General features: G+C 31.1%; 2 protein-coding genes across 2 annotated transcripts in view; both read right to left on the minus strand.

Annotated features, from left to right (window-relative positions):
- Positions 1 to 7,833, minus strand: part of Eps-15 (Epidermal growth factor receptor pathway substrate clone 15) — a 54,974-nt gene extending 47,141 nt beyond the window's left edge. The window contains exons 1-2 of the mRNA XM_068764548.1: positions 7,768 to 7,833; positions 7,298 to 7,342 (exon numbers count right to left, since the gene is read on the minus strand). Of these exons, the coding sequence (XP_068620649.1) occupies positions 7,298 to 7,342; positions 7,768 to 7,794 (72 nt within the window). The 5' untranslated portion in view covers positions 7,795 to 7,833. The remainder of the gene's footprint in view (positions 1 to 7,297; positions 7,343 to 7,767) is intronic.
- A 390-nt stretch (positions 7,834 to 8,223) lies between these two features.
- On the minus strand, positions 8,224 to 14,378 carry LOC137921736 (glutathione S-transferase E14-like). The gene is made up of 5 exons (XM_068764549.1): positions 14,305 to 14,378; positions 11,892 to 12,060; positions 10,686 to 10,886; positions 9,405 to 9,518; positions 8,224 to 8,424 (listed from the first exon to the last, which is right to left on the minus strand). The coding sequence occupies exons 1-5, from the start codon at positions 14,346 to 14,348 to the stop codon at positions 8,224 to 8,226; spliced, it is 729 nt and encodes a 242-aa protein (XP_068620650.1). The 5' UTR covers positions 14,349 to 14,378.
- Positions 14,379 to 16,461: the final 2,083 nt, after the last annotated feature.

Consider the following 16,461-nt stretch of genomic DNA (forward strand, 5'->3'; position numbering starts at 1 on the left):
TGCTTTATCGCGGTATATGCTTTATGCTTGGTCGCGGGTTCGATTTTTAAAATACAATCTTATATAATTCACACTTTGTGCATTAATTACATAGGATTACCACTGCTCACATACAAATTTCAATACGATAGGCAGCAGCGTCCTCTGCGTACCATAATAACACACTGCGATCGCCAAACATGGCGATTATGGTATATCAGAGAGTTGTCCTTGACAGTGTTTTACATTACAATATCATACAGATACGCATTACGTTCACCTAATGTTATTATAATAAACTGTTATTGTATAGATAGGTTAAAATTTCTTGGTTGCCGAATAAAGTCGACGCTCAACCGAGCGCGTTCATTTTACGTCCGTCGAGTATAGTCGACGCTCGATTATGTGTATGGTTTTGTGGACGACGAGCGCCGTACCGAAGTAGATAATGGACCCGTTTCTTAGGGCATTTCGATCTCTCCTATCTCGTTTAGGGACACATCCTCCTTTTAATTTCTTTACTCTTCTTTCGATCTTCTTAAGACCATTCATTCGATCTTTATTATTAGTTTCCACTTTTTCATCATCTTTCATCCTTCACCTCAGTTGTGTTTACCTTTTTTATCACAATTTATTTAATACTTAAAGCATTTTTACTAATTAAATTTATAGATATTATTAGTTTGTATCACATTTAATTTCATTTATTCTAATGTTTTACACTGTTTTCTTTCACTCCAATTTTATTTATTTGTACAAATCATATTTTTACAACTGTCGCTTGTGGATCTATAAAATAAATATTGCCAAAACTATCAGGATCCAGGCATAGAGCCAAGGGGTCATTGGAGGTTAACATAAAAATTGTGGCATCTTAAATAGGTTACCAGGCATTGTCCCAAGTAATGCATTATTCTTATAACAACTTCACATTTGTACGTGAAGATGAGAAATTTATTACATAACTCTACTATAGTCTATGTAGGTTAGATTTCCCCACAGTTGGGTATAAGAAAATATACTGTTGGATATACAAAGCATTTAATGGAATCAGGCGTTACCTTGCGGAAGTCCATCCTAAGTAAGAAAAGGACCAATATTTAGCTACTTCCGCACATGCAGTGGTAGTCGTGCAACAAAGTGCACCGCCCGCCAGCCCGCTGATAAATGCGTATGCGGCAAACAATGCGAATCGCACAACCGCCACCGCCAAATCACTCAACACGTGTTTCACCCCACCATGGGGCATCTTCAGGAGTTGTGTTACACCGATAAGTGCCTAACACAGTCTGTGTTTGGCATTAATCGGTGTAAAATGAAAAGTGTTAAATATTGGTCCTTTTCTTACTTTTATACAAAGCAGACCTCAAAGAGAGTAGTAGATCTAAAACCTTTATGATTCTCATACACAAATCAAATATAGATTAATATTTTAAAGTATTTTCCCAAAAAAAAACATACTTGAATATATTGCTAGGCACTAAAAAAATACTGCTGCAAATTCACAGCAATCCCAATTTTAACAAGCACGGAAGGATGATTTTAAATTCAAAATTTAAAAGCAACCCAAAACATTCAAGCACTTCTGTACATAAATTCTTTACTTATTGCATACAATTATGTAAACCAAACCGAAAAAATATTGACTGAATTTTCTGTGGAATCTTCTAGGACCTAGAAAAATCAATTTGATTCTATTTTCTATGAAATTGGCCTTTTTTGACATTCTTCTCATGTAGTGACTACTATATATGTCTTGCCTTGTCTCAGTGGTATGGTTTCCACAACCAAACGGCACTGCCCTCAATTTGCTTCAGGGTTCGCCTTAATCAAGCTATCCAGCTCCTCATTCTCGAGAATTTCTATCCCAACAGACCCTTGATGTTGCCAGCAATCTCGGAGAGGCACCTTGGTGATCCAAGATTGATAGCCCTGTAGGTTGCTACGAAGTAGTCATTATATATGACTTTCGTTCCAGCAGTGGGTATCTTACATTGGAAGGTCTAGGTCCATAAGACCATCTGGAAGCTGACTATTTTTAGTCTTTCAATATACTTAACCAAAAGATTTAATTTTTTAAAGTGTGCATTATAATAACATGAATTAAAACCCTATGTTCTTTCTTCCGCCAGCATGAAGCATTTCGTTACAACTTTTATAGTGCAAGCAGCCAAGGAGTTCTTTTTGCTACTTTGCCTCTCCTTCCGCTATCTTAACCTATGACAGAGAATTTTATTAATTTTTTTTTCATTATTACATCATTTTAATATCTTTTACTTAAGTGATAGGGTTAAACCAATGTAGACTACATTTTCGAATTGCCCCCATTAACAATCAAATTGCCCCCCTGTGGGGCATGGGCCCTACGTTGGGAAACACTGATCTAAATGTATCCTAGCGTGTACAGTAATGCATATTAAATTAAACTAAATAATCTATCATTCTAATGGCTTTTTATACATTTAATTCAAGTCACCTCCCATTCTTTGCCACATTTTTTTAATTTTCTTGCTTTGTTTTTATTTAGATCATACTATTCTTTAAAATTTCTCAATTTACTTAAATTTTAATCGATTTTCCTCTATCACATTCTTTCCAGAGGCTTTTTCCTTTTTCTACCTCAATATTTTGATGAATTCTGTACCTATACCTTTGCAGTCTTTTAATCAAGAGCAAATAGGTATTTTCTAGGCAAGCATATACCATTTTACTACTTGTCATTGCTTAAAAGCAGGCGAGACAGATGTTGATTGCTTTGCCTATAAAAAATTGTAACACAAATAAGTTTGTCCATTCACCTTGTAAGTTGACATCTTAAATAAGTTATATTCTACAAACAAATCCATTTAGAACACACATTTATATATCTAATATATAAAATTCTCGTGTCATGGTGTTCGAACTTGAACTCCTCTGAAACGGCTTGACCAATTTTTACCAAATTTTATATGCGTATTTAGTAGGTCTGAGAATCGGCTACTATCTATTTTTCATACCCCTAAGTGATAAGGGTTGTTCACCCTTAAATTTTTTTTTTATTTTTTTGACGAAATTTTTTGTTTTTATTTTTTTATGATACAACATACAAAAATACATACAACCTTAAATTTTCACCCCTCTACGATCAACCCTTATTTTTAAATTGAAATTAAATTTTTTTTTTCAAAACAACGTTTGCGGGATCAGCTAGTAAATATATATATATAATGCTGTAGTATGTCTTAAAAAGTAACATTGACATTGAAAAATGATAAAAACAACTCTCTTATCTGTAATAAGCAAATAGCCCTCTCATAAAAAGATTTATCAAATTCCTAATGTACATTAAAGTACACAAATTTTAAGTATTATATTACATATGATATTATTTGAGTACTATTTATTCTATATACAGGATGATCCAAGTGAATATATATCCAAAAGCAAAAAGTTTTTATACTCTTACACCTATTTGCAATCATCCTATAAAGCAATCACTTTTAAATATGTTACACTAGTATGTGTTTTTTCCATTGAAGTATACAGGATCACCCTGTTCAAGCTTCAGGCATTACAAAGTCTGCAAGGACAGTTAGTAAAGGATAATTAATTTGCATGGATTACTTAATGGAAAATGAGTGAGAGCTTTTCCACCTATAACTGTATGTAATATAATAATATATAAAATAAAAGTCTAATTTCATCCTGGCAGCTGTTGAATGGTCACTATGATGGAGAAGTATGATAAGCAGTATATAATTCCGAGGATATAGCACTGGAATCTACTACCAGACAAACTGAGTAGTAGAAATGTATAAATGTGGCTGAGAGATTCGAACCTTGATCATCTACAGTTGATTGACTGGCAGAAAAAATTCAAACAACACTTCTGCATTATTAATTCATGCCAGCAGATATATATCTACTGCAAGGCATAGCGCTTCTCCTAAGATTACCACCATGACCGGTCTTGCATTGCCTGCTCCAGCTACTTCCAGGGGCAAACTCCAGAATCTTTCGGCTCCAACATCCATAACCTGCATGAATAATATGCCCTTAGTCAATTGTAACTATGGTTCTTTTGGATCTCCTCATTGTTGATTCAATCTCACAGCGAAATCTTGACAATTACCCTCTCCATTCAGATCTCTGGATGACCTTGAGCCTTCTTGTAAGGCCTGTCATTAGTGATTATGTCTCACATCCTTATGTAATCATTGACGAAACACATTGGTAAAAGGCCTTTGTTGGGTGATGAAATTATCATATTTGCAGAGTATACCGTCCACCACTGATCATTCTTGCTGGCAAATTTACTGTGATTGATGCTCAAGTATGTGTCCAGGTCTTCAGGTGATAATACATTTGATTTTCCAATCAAGCATTGCTTTATAGACTCTACCTACAATTAACATTTGAGGTCTGTGATGTAACTACAAGTTACAATTTGATTTTCAATGCAGTGCAAACTTTATTTAAATTACATAACATTTTCACTATTCACAAACTGTTAAAGATAAGTAGATTCTCAAGATTAATGATTTCCATTATCATCTCAAGGAATGTACTTCTGTCCCAAAAGATGCTAAGTTTAAGTTAGGATGATAACTTGTTATATAATACAATTTATACCAGTGTTTCTCAATGTTGGGCCAATACCCCACAAGGGGCAATATGATTGTTAAAGAGGGCCTATTGGAAAGTGGACTCAACAGGAATTTAACATTGTCTAATGTTACAACTTTAGAAAGGCTGAGGTAAAAAGGCTAAAATACTGATTAACACAGTCAATTTCCAGTAGACAAAAGCACCACCAAGTACAATAAACTGACCATGAGATTCATAAAGACTTGCTAACCATAGATATTTGTGGAACTAACATATTGACAGTTTTAGTTGTAGAAAAGGATAGAAGAAAGCGACATCTCCTTGCAAGTTAGTCAAGAGGGAGAACCCAGATTTTTCTGGAATGCTCTAGAAAGATAATCAGAACAGTAATAAAACCTAAATAGAATAGAAATAAATAATGTTAAACAAACTGTGTTAAAATCGGAATAAAATTGTGTAATAGATAATAAAAATAATAGACATGAAACAAAACTAAATAAATAAATTTAAAAATAAAGATAAAAAAAAAACTTAGAATTATTACAGTATTCTAGATGCAAGGCGAAGAAAGAGTTAATGTATGAAAGGTAACGAGGTATGTAAAGAAATGTAAATAATGAGCAGGATAAAAGGAGTGCGAAAGTAACAAAATACTGTGAAAAATTTACCCTACATACCCATGGGAGAAGCGTACAGAGTAATTGGTTATAAGCATATAAAGTTTAAAAGAGAGAAAGTATAGCTTTATCACCTATATCCAATCACCCTGTATAATATAATCGCTCTCATATATGTTACTTATTTTTCTATCCGAATAGGACATATCAGAACCTTCTGGAAAATTCTAGATGTACAGACAGTAAACAATAATTTATTTTTATATATAGTAATCTGAATTTTGGGAAAAAACCTATTGAATTTTGTTTAGAGTGTACCTTACATTAATTGACTTCAAATGAGCTATGTGATATGCTTATTCTCTATTGAAGAGAGTGCTGTTAGCTCAAAGGCTTTTATAGGTTCATCTGAGTTGAATTAACGGAGCGGAATGATCCGTGGACTTAAAATTTATGATATACAATCAATCAACCTGTGTAAGAAAGAGAAGTATAACATATAAATCTCCTGATAACTCCTAATAACCTGCTAGATTAAGACAGACCTGCTAGTTTGTGACAGGCTATTTAAGGAGTTTTCATATGATATTTTAAATTTGATTAAACATGGTAGGAGTCTTTGAAGAAAGTTAACAAAAAACATAACATAGAAGCTTTTCTTATACCTGCTACATAGGACAAAAGATCCAAGCATAATTTCCCCTTCATTGCATAGTGACAGATCCTGAACCTGATGGTCAAATCATGGCATGTTATCACACTTAATCTTGTACTATTTTCAATTTTAACTGCATATTTATTACCACAGATACAGTAACTGATTATTGCAATTAAAACATTATCTGTAGCATATTTTTTGAACTTCATAGAGTTGATATGTATACTCTGTTATGAAATAAAGAATGACCATTCTACACAAGAGAAAAAAATTCAATTATCTTAGATTTTAATGACACAAATAGACCAAATATGCATTTTATCTGCAATATCTGACATATGTTATGTAACAGTAAAATGTATTATAATTTATTTAATATAACAGATTTATTAAGTAATAGAATGTTCATTTACACAGGTTTATCTGTATTGAATTAATATTTGTGTACCATTCAAATCATATCATATAAATTAATTCAAATTGTAAACTATAGTCTTATAAGCTTTTTAAATCTAAAAGTTTTATATATGATTACTAGATATAGCTGCTATTTCCTCTGCATAGCATTTAACAAAAAATGGTATAGTTTTTTTTATTTAAGTTTTCATCTAAAATATAACTTAAGTTACTCCTTAATACATCAACTAACAGCCAGTATAAATCCTGTCAAAATCAATCCAGCCATTTCATGGATCAGCCAGAACAGACAAACAAAATTTTTAAAAGTGTAATTTTTTACTTTTACTATTACAAACAGACACTCCAATTTTATTTATTTATATATAACCTCCAGGTAAATAAGATTATTTCAAGAAACTCCATACCAATGTAGCCTTATAGTATCCTAAAAATACTCTTTGTTTTACCAAATTAAATTTGTTTTTATGACACTTAATATTAATGTATTACAATTGTATGTAAAAAGGCAATAAAAGAGGCTCCTTACAAAGTCTAGATTAGCTGCAGACCAATTAGATAGAAATTGGATAGCTAGATTTTATATATTACATAAGTTATTGTATAATGATTTAATGATCTTAGTATAAAAGATTTATTAAATATGTATATTATAGTATTCAAAAGATGACAATTACATATCTTTTTCCCATCTAATTTCAAGTTTGCTGTTATGTTTATTATGTGGATAAATTCTGTAAATTAAATACGTTAGTAGCAGTGAATGAATTTAACACAAATTGAAATATATACACAATATAATCATTAATTCAGAAATAAAGAGAGTGAGATCTAGAAAGCGGTACGTAACACGAAAACATGTAGATCTCCAGTTATATTCACGTTTCATGATGTTTATGGGCGTCGATTCGCGCAGCCCGATCATCGATTAGCAATTAAAGCTTTTATTACTCAAACTGGTGTACAGAATGGTAAAAAGTGAACTATATGTACGCGCCTATGCTACGTACAATGTTAACTAAACTAAATCTGTACTTACTTGATGATAGTAGGCTTCGTATATAGAGCTGTGGGTCCCGGCCACCTGCAACCCGTTAAGCCACATTTTGAATTGCAAAATCACTCGATAATATTGTCTAATTCGCGTTTAAACCAGCGTTACATGGGTGTGACATTTCACTACTGACATTCAATGTTCGCGCAAAAATTGATGCAATTCAATAATAATTAGCAAAGACTTCGGCAAATTTAATTAAATTACAACCGAACACGTTCACTTCACCAGCGTTTGACCGCCTACTGAAACGATATATTAAATTTATAAGTTATACACAATTTAAAAACGAAAAACCAGTACATGACACTTTAAAGACGAATTATTTCCAAAAAACAATACGCGACCGGATGTTTTTACAGGATACGTCTATTGCAAATTTAATATACTTTATCTCGAATGATAATGATAAGAAAATATCACCGTTTATACAATTTATTTCTATTTTATTCTACCTGAGTAGGAGAAGGCAAGGCAGCCATTTTTTACATCTCCTCGTCGACCAATCAATAGAGTCCATAGACTACGTTCAGTTTGACATATCAAAAGAGCTTCTTATCAACTCTTGGTTATGGAAAGAAAAACCATAGGATACGAAGTTTTAACCGCAGACATGTCATGCGTTCGGTAATTTTGTCGACAATCTTTCGAATTTGTCAAATAAACAGTTTGATCAAGTATCTACGAACTGCAATGTTTAATTATATATATCTTCATGTCTTTATAACCACAGAAAATAAATAAAATACAGGCCATTAAAATAATTAAATTTATTTTAATATTCATTATTTATTTTTTTATAATATTACATTTAGACTTAGCTTAAATCTAAAACAAAAAATATGAAAAACTATAAAATGTATTATAATAATGTGTGTATTATATTAAACCTTTGGCTAATTGCAATACCTTCAGTAATTATTCGACGATCCATTTTTTGCAATCATTACATACTTCTGCAAACGCTCCAAACCTTTCTTATTTATATTGAAAAATGGTTGATTTTCAAATGCTTTCAACCATTTCTTTAATCCAACATGGCGTTCTGCTAACGGCATTAAACACAGCATCGAAGTAATAGTAGATAAAGCGCAAATATCGCATATCATCATCTGAAATTATTGTAATAATTATTTAACTCTTTTTAAAATATTTAAAGTATAAAAACTTTCGAATCTAATCTAACCTTTGGGTTCTAATCTGCCACTCACATATTTTAAACGTTCCAGAATTCTTAGAATATTGTTAAGAAATTAAAAAGAAGAAAAAAGCCAAAAATGCTACCAATTTTTTTTGATTACAAATCTATAAATTTGTTTTGCAATCTTTTTTATAATTATGGCCACATGTCTTAAAAAATGTGACTATTTTTATAAAAAAATGAAAACAAATTCAAACGAAAAATTTTCTTGTGTCAATTTGACAGGTTTCTATTATCATATTTGGAATAAATTACTTTCGAAATTATATTTGGACATAAGAACATAAATCCATTGAGTAAATAACTCGACAGCCATTAAAAAGTGCCTTCCTAATAAATTTAAAATGTGAACGTAGCTTATCAAAATACAGTCCAACCATTGAAAATGAAAAAAAAACTACACTTCTTTATCTGCTCTTCATATAACACTACAAAAATTGGTTTTACATATTGTAGAAAGCTCTATTGTAGTTAAAAAAAAATAACTGTAATTAATTTAACTGTTTTTACTTTAAAAAGTACATATGGGTTCGAGCAGGTAGTGGAGAGAGATACTTGTTCCATGGTAAGGAAATTAAATGCCAAACGTAATAATACATTTTCCACATATATAGAGACTCGTTAATTTTTACAATTTGACCATAAAAAAGCATCTATCCCCCTGATGCTTCCAAATTCAAATCGGCGTCCGATTTTGAATTTAAACGTGCAATTTTTTTTTACCTTAATAGATATTGTGGCCGTAGTGGCCAGTAATACGTACTTAGAGTACTTGTAACAAAAGCCTCCACCCTAAAAACAATCTTATGGCTAAAGACATAGATGTAATAAAAGATCTAAAACATAAATGTCAAAAATAGGAATATGACTTCTATTAAAAATTATACAAACTTTGTCACCAGCCAACCAGGGTTGTGAGTGCAATCGATTATCTAGAAAATCGAGCGCTTTATACCAATCTTCTATTCGATTTTCGCTAGCTGAACTGCCGGCAAAAAACTTTGACTGTAAATATACGATTTTAACATATAAGACACTGTTAAAAACAAATAATTAAACACATTGTAATACTTAAGCTGTATTTCAAAAATGAATTCTAATTACAAATTCAAAAGTTCTTTATTCAATATACATTACATCTCTCATTGACAACCAAAAGAAACTTGGCGGAACTAGATAATTTTTTTTTGTAATTATATATAAACACAAATTTTACTAATTTTATAATGTTATATATTCTATGAAGTCATTTACAGTGTAACCTAACCGCTTAAGGGTGACCCCTTGACACAAAAACGTTAACTGGCATTATTTTTTATAACTGGCAATAGAAATTTTTTGAACATTATCTGGAATCCTACTTTAATGAGTATACGTAAATGCTAATGTATACATGTTTTAACCGGGGACAGGGTGTTACGTCATTTTTTTATGAGTTGTCATTTTGACAGATGTTGTTTCTTCATAGGTATTTAATGTTTATGGCAGTGACTTAAGATGCAATATTCCTCTAAATTTATGATAGAGAGATTAAGCCTTCATGAAATCGCTTTGAAATCATCGCATGCGACACTGAGTCCCTCTTCGGTAAAATTGAAATAGCGTAAAACACGCAGCATCCCCCGAGATTACGAAAGAGGAAAGGCTCACAATAAGAAGGTTGCTGAAATAGTGATTATCCTTAAGAATTATCCACGCATTAATAAGATTTGTAGCTGCCGCTTGAAAATTCGTATTACAATACTGATGATCAATTGGAGAAATTTTACCTTCAAATTATGATTTCTTAAATAAGGGCACACATATTTTTAAGTTATATGTAATAAGCTACATTTAATTAAAATTTCTGGATTAAAGTCTTTGCTGATTTGCAATTTTGAATATTTCAAATCTGTATTAAATGTATTGATATAACTAATAAATAGTTTTAACTCGGAGCGTTATAAATAAATCGATTGGAGTAATATAATTAATTTTAGTGTTCCATTAATTGGGGGAATATACCGACGATATAGTCATGTCTGCGGAAAGTAGTTGGACGCGGAAATCGCAAGCATCGTGGCGATCTTTCTTACATTAAGCACGTACCAGCTAAAAAGTAGAAGATGAATAAAACTGAGGGTAGACATGTGCACTGCGCGACGGCTCACAACCGACTAACATAATACTTACAAATATCTCGCTGTCAATCGGAAATAGTGTCGACGAGTTGAAAAATAATATCTCGTCAACTTTCGCTTTTGTGAGGTCGTCCTGAGGGTAGAGCGTGTGTTTGGTGTCCCACTTTCGACAAAGGTACAATGATATTACATGACTGTCACAGATGTTTTGGTTGTCTATTACCATCGAAGGTACCTTTTGTAGAGGATTTATCTGAAAGTGCAAGATATTTCTATAATCATACGTCTCTCTGCAATCTCCAAACAAAAGCCTCGATAGATTTCCTATAGAACCGGTTGAAAGCAGCATGCATCCAGCATCTCATCACAACCTAAAAATGGTAGTCCGGTTCACCACATGTCCTGTCCACTACAACATTGACATGTTTAATCTGTGACCTGATGTCTTTCTGAACGCATTGATGCTTCCAACGATGAAAAGAATCTGACAGCGTTTTTTGTCAACCTAAATAATTAAAGTGTAAAAATACATTAGTTAAACACTTTGAAAAAAGCCACATGTAAACGCATCCTTACAATATCCTCCATTAGTCTTCGCTACTTTTATAATGTAACGCTTTATACGTCTGCAATTGTAGAACAAGCTATAGGGAACCGTCGAGAACCTCGGCATCGATCGTTTTATAGGGTGATCGCTCATAGGTGTAAAGCTTTAACCCTTAATAGCCTGATTTACGAAAGTGGTTTTTTTTTAATATTACTGTGTTTGCTTGAGGGTCTAGATGAAGGGAAAAATAGATACAAAAGTAAAATTCGTACAGCCAACCTATAAAAAAACTAATAGTAATGTGAACATTCGGTTTAAAAATTGGTATCAAAATTGAAACTCTAGGCTATTAAGGGTTAAAAGAATAAATGTATAGCTTAATTGTCAGCAAGGAGTTTTTATACATATTTCTCTCTGAAACTGTATTGGAAAGTGACTGACCAATAATTTCTATCATTGCAAAATCTGCAGAAACAGGCGGGTATCGATTTTTTTTCTTATTATATTATAAATACATTATATATTACGTTCGAATCCTTTGGTTTTTATTTTGACTATACTACACATTAATTAATAGCTAATGAACAATAAATTTACCCTTTTAAAGTTATTACGTATAACAAATCATACTGTATTTATTTTACGGAATTTGATGGACATGGGCGATGACGACAAAAACCTCCTTTAGTGTTTACATATGAATTTACTTACTTTCTTATAAGCCTCGGTTCTGTTTTCGTTAGCGAAAAGGTTGATGCTACGAAAGTCGAGGTTAACGCCCAGGGCGCAAGCCGTCATCAACACAAATCGAACCGGTGGAGCCGCTTCATCACCATATAGGATCAGCTTGTCACTGGCTGTAGAGTTACTGCTATAATCACTGGTTAGAAAAAGTAACAATTTTTTTTTAGTCTATGCCTTTTAACGTCATAGTTTTTGACGTTTTACCGTCAAAACTTTATTGAATATTTTAAAAGTTTGCTTATGTCAACGTTATTGATTTGTGTTCGTAACTTCATGTTAGACGACGTATTTTGAAATATTAGAAAATTTCTAAAAAAATTAACAAAATATGTCATGGACATTCCAGATAAAAAGTCTACAATAGGAGATAGGGCCTCCTCATCAATTTCTAATAGGACTACTTGGAAGCAGCCTGCATCTAGGGCCTTCCAACGATCTTAATTAAGTCATCCCTCCACCTTGTGGGTGAACTTTAGTTCTTCTATGTAATAGTTACACATTCATAACTGTAAATTCTAAATTCAAAATCAAAATATGTGGGACGCGTTGTATTGTCAACGATGGCAAATATAGCGTCCCTATTGTTTGTGAGACAGGAGTGGGCATCGCTAGGGTGGAAGAGGAAGACAGCAGAAGTTTACAGCATCGGACAGGCAGAACTAATTCACCCCCCTCCCCTTCCGCGTAGATTAAATTATTTTAGTTAGAGCTATTTCTAAAATATTTATATTCATATCTACGTTCATTACATTGTTTTCTAGGTTATGCATTTATATAAATTCCACCTTGTAAAGACTACGAATAATTTTACCCAAGTATTTTTTTCTATGGCCCTCGCGTTATTAGGCGCCTCTTGTACCCCCATCTTTGGGAAGGGCTGGGTCGTTTTATTTCATGTAATAATTTTTTCGCAGTACCTTTATTTGCGCGCTCTTTTTTCATTCTTCTACATAATCTTTCGTGCTTTATCTTTCTTTCCACATTTCTTCTGTCTTTCTCTTTCATTCGATATTATTCATTCCACAGTTTTACATTTCTTTATTTTATTTTTTGTTTTGCTTTATTTGCTATTTATCGTTTACACTTATTTTAATTTTCAATTTTTATTTCTACTGATTGGTTTTTCTAAAATTTTCGTGCAAAGTTTGAGGAGTGTTGATCTCTTTTCGTCATCCTTTATTAACGAAGCCATTAACTCTTCAAAACAAAGTAAGCATTTACACGCACTTTATACCGGTATAGTCACACCGTGTTCAAGCTAACATAAGCTAGGATTGTTGATCTGCTGAGAAGAATCGGCCGGAAATGATTGCTCTTTTGAATATAGAGTCTACAAATGGGTTAAGTAATCAAGTTATAGTTCATCATCATCATTATATCAGCCGATAGAAGACCCCTGCAAGTCATATGTCTCCCTCAAAGATCATCACAATGACTGATCTTGCGGTGCCAGCATCCAAGGAGTTCCCGCGACTTTATCGACCTATCGGCTACCCACATCGCTTTTACCTGCTCGCGGTCGCCATCCGACATCATTCAGACCCCATAAGCAATAATTAATTATATTTTAAAGATATATATTTTGAGTACAATTTAAATATAATAAATTGTTATATGAATTATTTTTTTGTTAAGGAAAAGCAACCTTAACATACGGAGAACAAAAGTATTTATTATTCAACTTGGAATTTCGACGCAATATAATGTACTACATGAGAACATAACATTCTATTTGTGTCAATGTTAAATAAGGTCCATTTTAATATGTATTTTTAAAAACATTGGTCTATTTACAATAATATTTTTTGCCTCTACGCGGTTCAGTTTAGTCGACGCATTCAATCCGTGTTGTGACGCATTTAAATATGATAATTTCTTTTTTTAATAAAATGATTGCAAATATCATACGTGGGAGGCGAGGAATCCTGCCCTATCAAAACAATATAGAAATAATAGAATGTTGCTTTAATTAATCTTATTTTGAGCAAAAAATATTATTACAAAAAATCGATATTTTAATACGATTACTTGATTAATTTAATAAATTTTATCAAGACGCATCTGTTAAAATCTCTAAATATAATTCCAAAAAAATTGTTAATAATTGATTGAACATTATTACACCTATTATCAAGACATATTAACAATTTTATAAAAAAAAATATCGCTTTAAAAAAGTTTTTAATAAACAGATAGTATTTTTTTTAAAATTTACGCTCGCAATAATTATATTCCATTTTACAACACAGATAAAAAAATTCTATTACAAATTAAATTAATTTATTTACATAGTTTGTGTTTTATATAATTAGTGATTTAATTACTTTTTTAATTCATTTATTTTTAACCTTATTTACATAAAAACGTCTTTATTACTTACTTCAATTTAGATTTATTATTTTGATTCAAACTGGTGGTTGCCATGGCTGATATTATTTAAAATGTTTAACGAGAGAACTGCACCGTGCAAGTTCAAGCAATGCACTGCGCTTGCGATGTCTCACGGGAAGGGAGGGTATGGGTTATTGGGCGCATTGACACCGACATATATTTTTGTTGTTTTTTTTTATAAATTATTTCTATTCGCTACATTATTCACGTCAACGTTGTTAGCAATATTTTACAGATTATAAATCTTATCAGAATATAGAATAAAACAATTTTTATTTTTAAATTTGCTGTTCCTATGTTCCAAGTATAAATGACATCGATATATTACAGTTATCTGTTTCATGTTCACACTGTTCGCTAAGTTATTAGTTTCTACGTATTTAAAAGTATTTTACAGATTATAAATCTAATCTGAAAATAGTGGTAGTATTCATATAACTGAATTTATTTTTAAATTCGAATTTACGATGTTCGAAGGTTAAATGATATCGATATATTGTAGTTATATGGTTTAAGTTTACTTTGTTGGCTAAGTTGCTTCTATTTACAGTATTTTAAAGACTGTAAATCCTGCCGTAATTTACGACGAAATATACTCGTATATATATACATATATATATATATATATATATATATATATATATATAATTCGACATATATTATATTTATGTCTATTGTTAAAATGTGTTCGAAGTTTAACTTTATTCCGAGGTCCTAGATATTTGTTTAAACTTAAACACCTTGCGATTTGGCTATAACCTTCGGATGTTAATAAGTTTAAAGTTATTATTATTTTGAAATTAGTAACTAAATATTATTAAACATAAAAAAATAAAGATGTACACAAATTTAGCGCTATAAATAAAGAAGAACTTTATAAAGTCATCATAAAATTGGTAACTTTTATGCTAGTTTATATTATAAGTTTAATTTTTAAAGAGCAACTGTTGAGATCCTGGCCTGCTATTCTCAGCAGGTCAGCGTTCCGAGTCGATGGTAGCTTACATACGGACTGACTACTCAGAGATTTTTATAATGTCACAAAATAATTGATGATACTAAAGTGATTATTAGTAGACAACTTAAATAAGTATATTTTTTAAATTTGAATTGGATGTTATTATTATAAGCAGTTTATACTAATACTACACATTTCATCTTCACTCATGGTATTGTCATAAGTCTTGATGACATATTTCGTATTATTTTCGTCGCTAAGTTTAAAAATGTTCGTCACTACAGCATTATTTTCCTATTTCTTTCACAATTTTTGAAAAACATATTTTATTTTAAAGAAAATATTTTTAATCACATACTATAAGAGGTATAACAATTTTTGATTTATGCAAAAAACGTATAGTTTAAAAAATAGCATCGGCTATAATGCATTATAATGTTTCTCAAATGCGGTGACAGATGTAATATCTTATTATTGTTTTAAACTAAACAAACAACATCAGGTATTTTCTTGTAATTAATTACTAAACTAAATTAAGTTAAAATACTTAATACTTTATTACAATAACTATATATAAATATGCAATTTTATATAAAATGTAACATTAAATATGGTGCATGTTGGCATGCATATGCTGTCATTAAAATATGCTTTTTACATTAAAGCAATTATTTTTTATTTCGCTTAATTTTTAAAAATCTTGCACTCACGTTAATGTTATAAAAGAAAGAGAAGTGTTTTCAGATATAGTTATTATATGCTTAGTCATTTTTTAGTAATGTTAATATATAATTAAATTTAAATTAAACACCTGAATGTTTTGGTATACTTTTTAAACACAAACATTAAAATATATGTGAATATATACAGAGCATAGATTATATTATCAATAGAGCTGCAATTCGTTCAGCGAATGGAAGAGCGACGAGAAGTATTTTTAAAGTCAAATGAAGGATTTTGCGTCAACGGAATAGATTTGTAAATCAAATTGCGAATAACAACTTTTTTGTTCTTTTTCAGAATAACTCGCATCTCGTGAATGGACTTGTATTAAGTTCGGTAAAATTTTGTTGAAAAAAAATTTTTTTTCAAAATTGATTGAAGTTGAACTTAGTAATAATTTTAAGTGTTCGTTCTGTGAAAACAATTATTTTCTTAGAAAATTAGACATAAGCAGTATAAATTTTT

The sequence above is a fragment of the Battus philenor genome, unplaced genomic scaffold, assembly GCF_028537555.1.
Source record: "Battus philenor isolate CCGP_79_NKW_IND1 unplaced genomic scaffold, ilBatPhil1.0.hap1 SCAF_19, whole genome shotgun sequence".
Taxonomy (NCBI): domain Eukaryota; kingdom Metazoa; phylum Arthropoda; class Insecta; order Lepidoptera; family Papilionidae; genus Battus; species Battus philenor.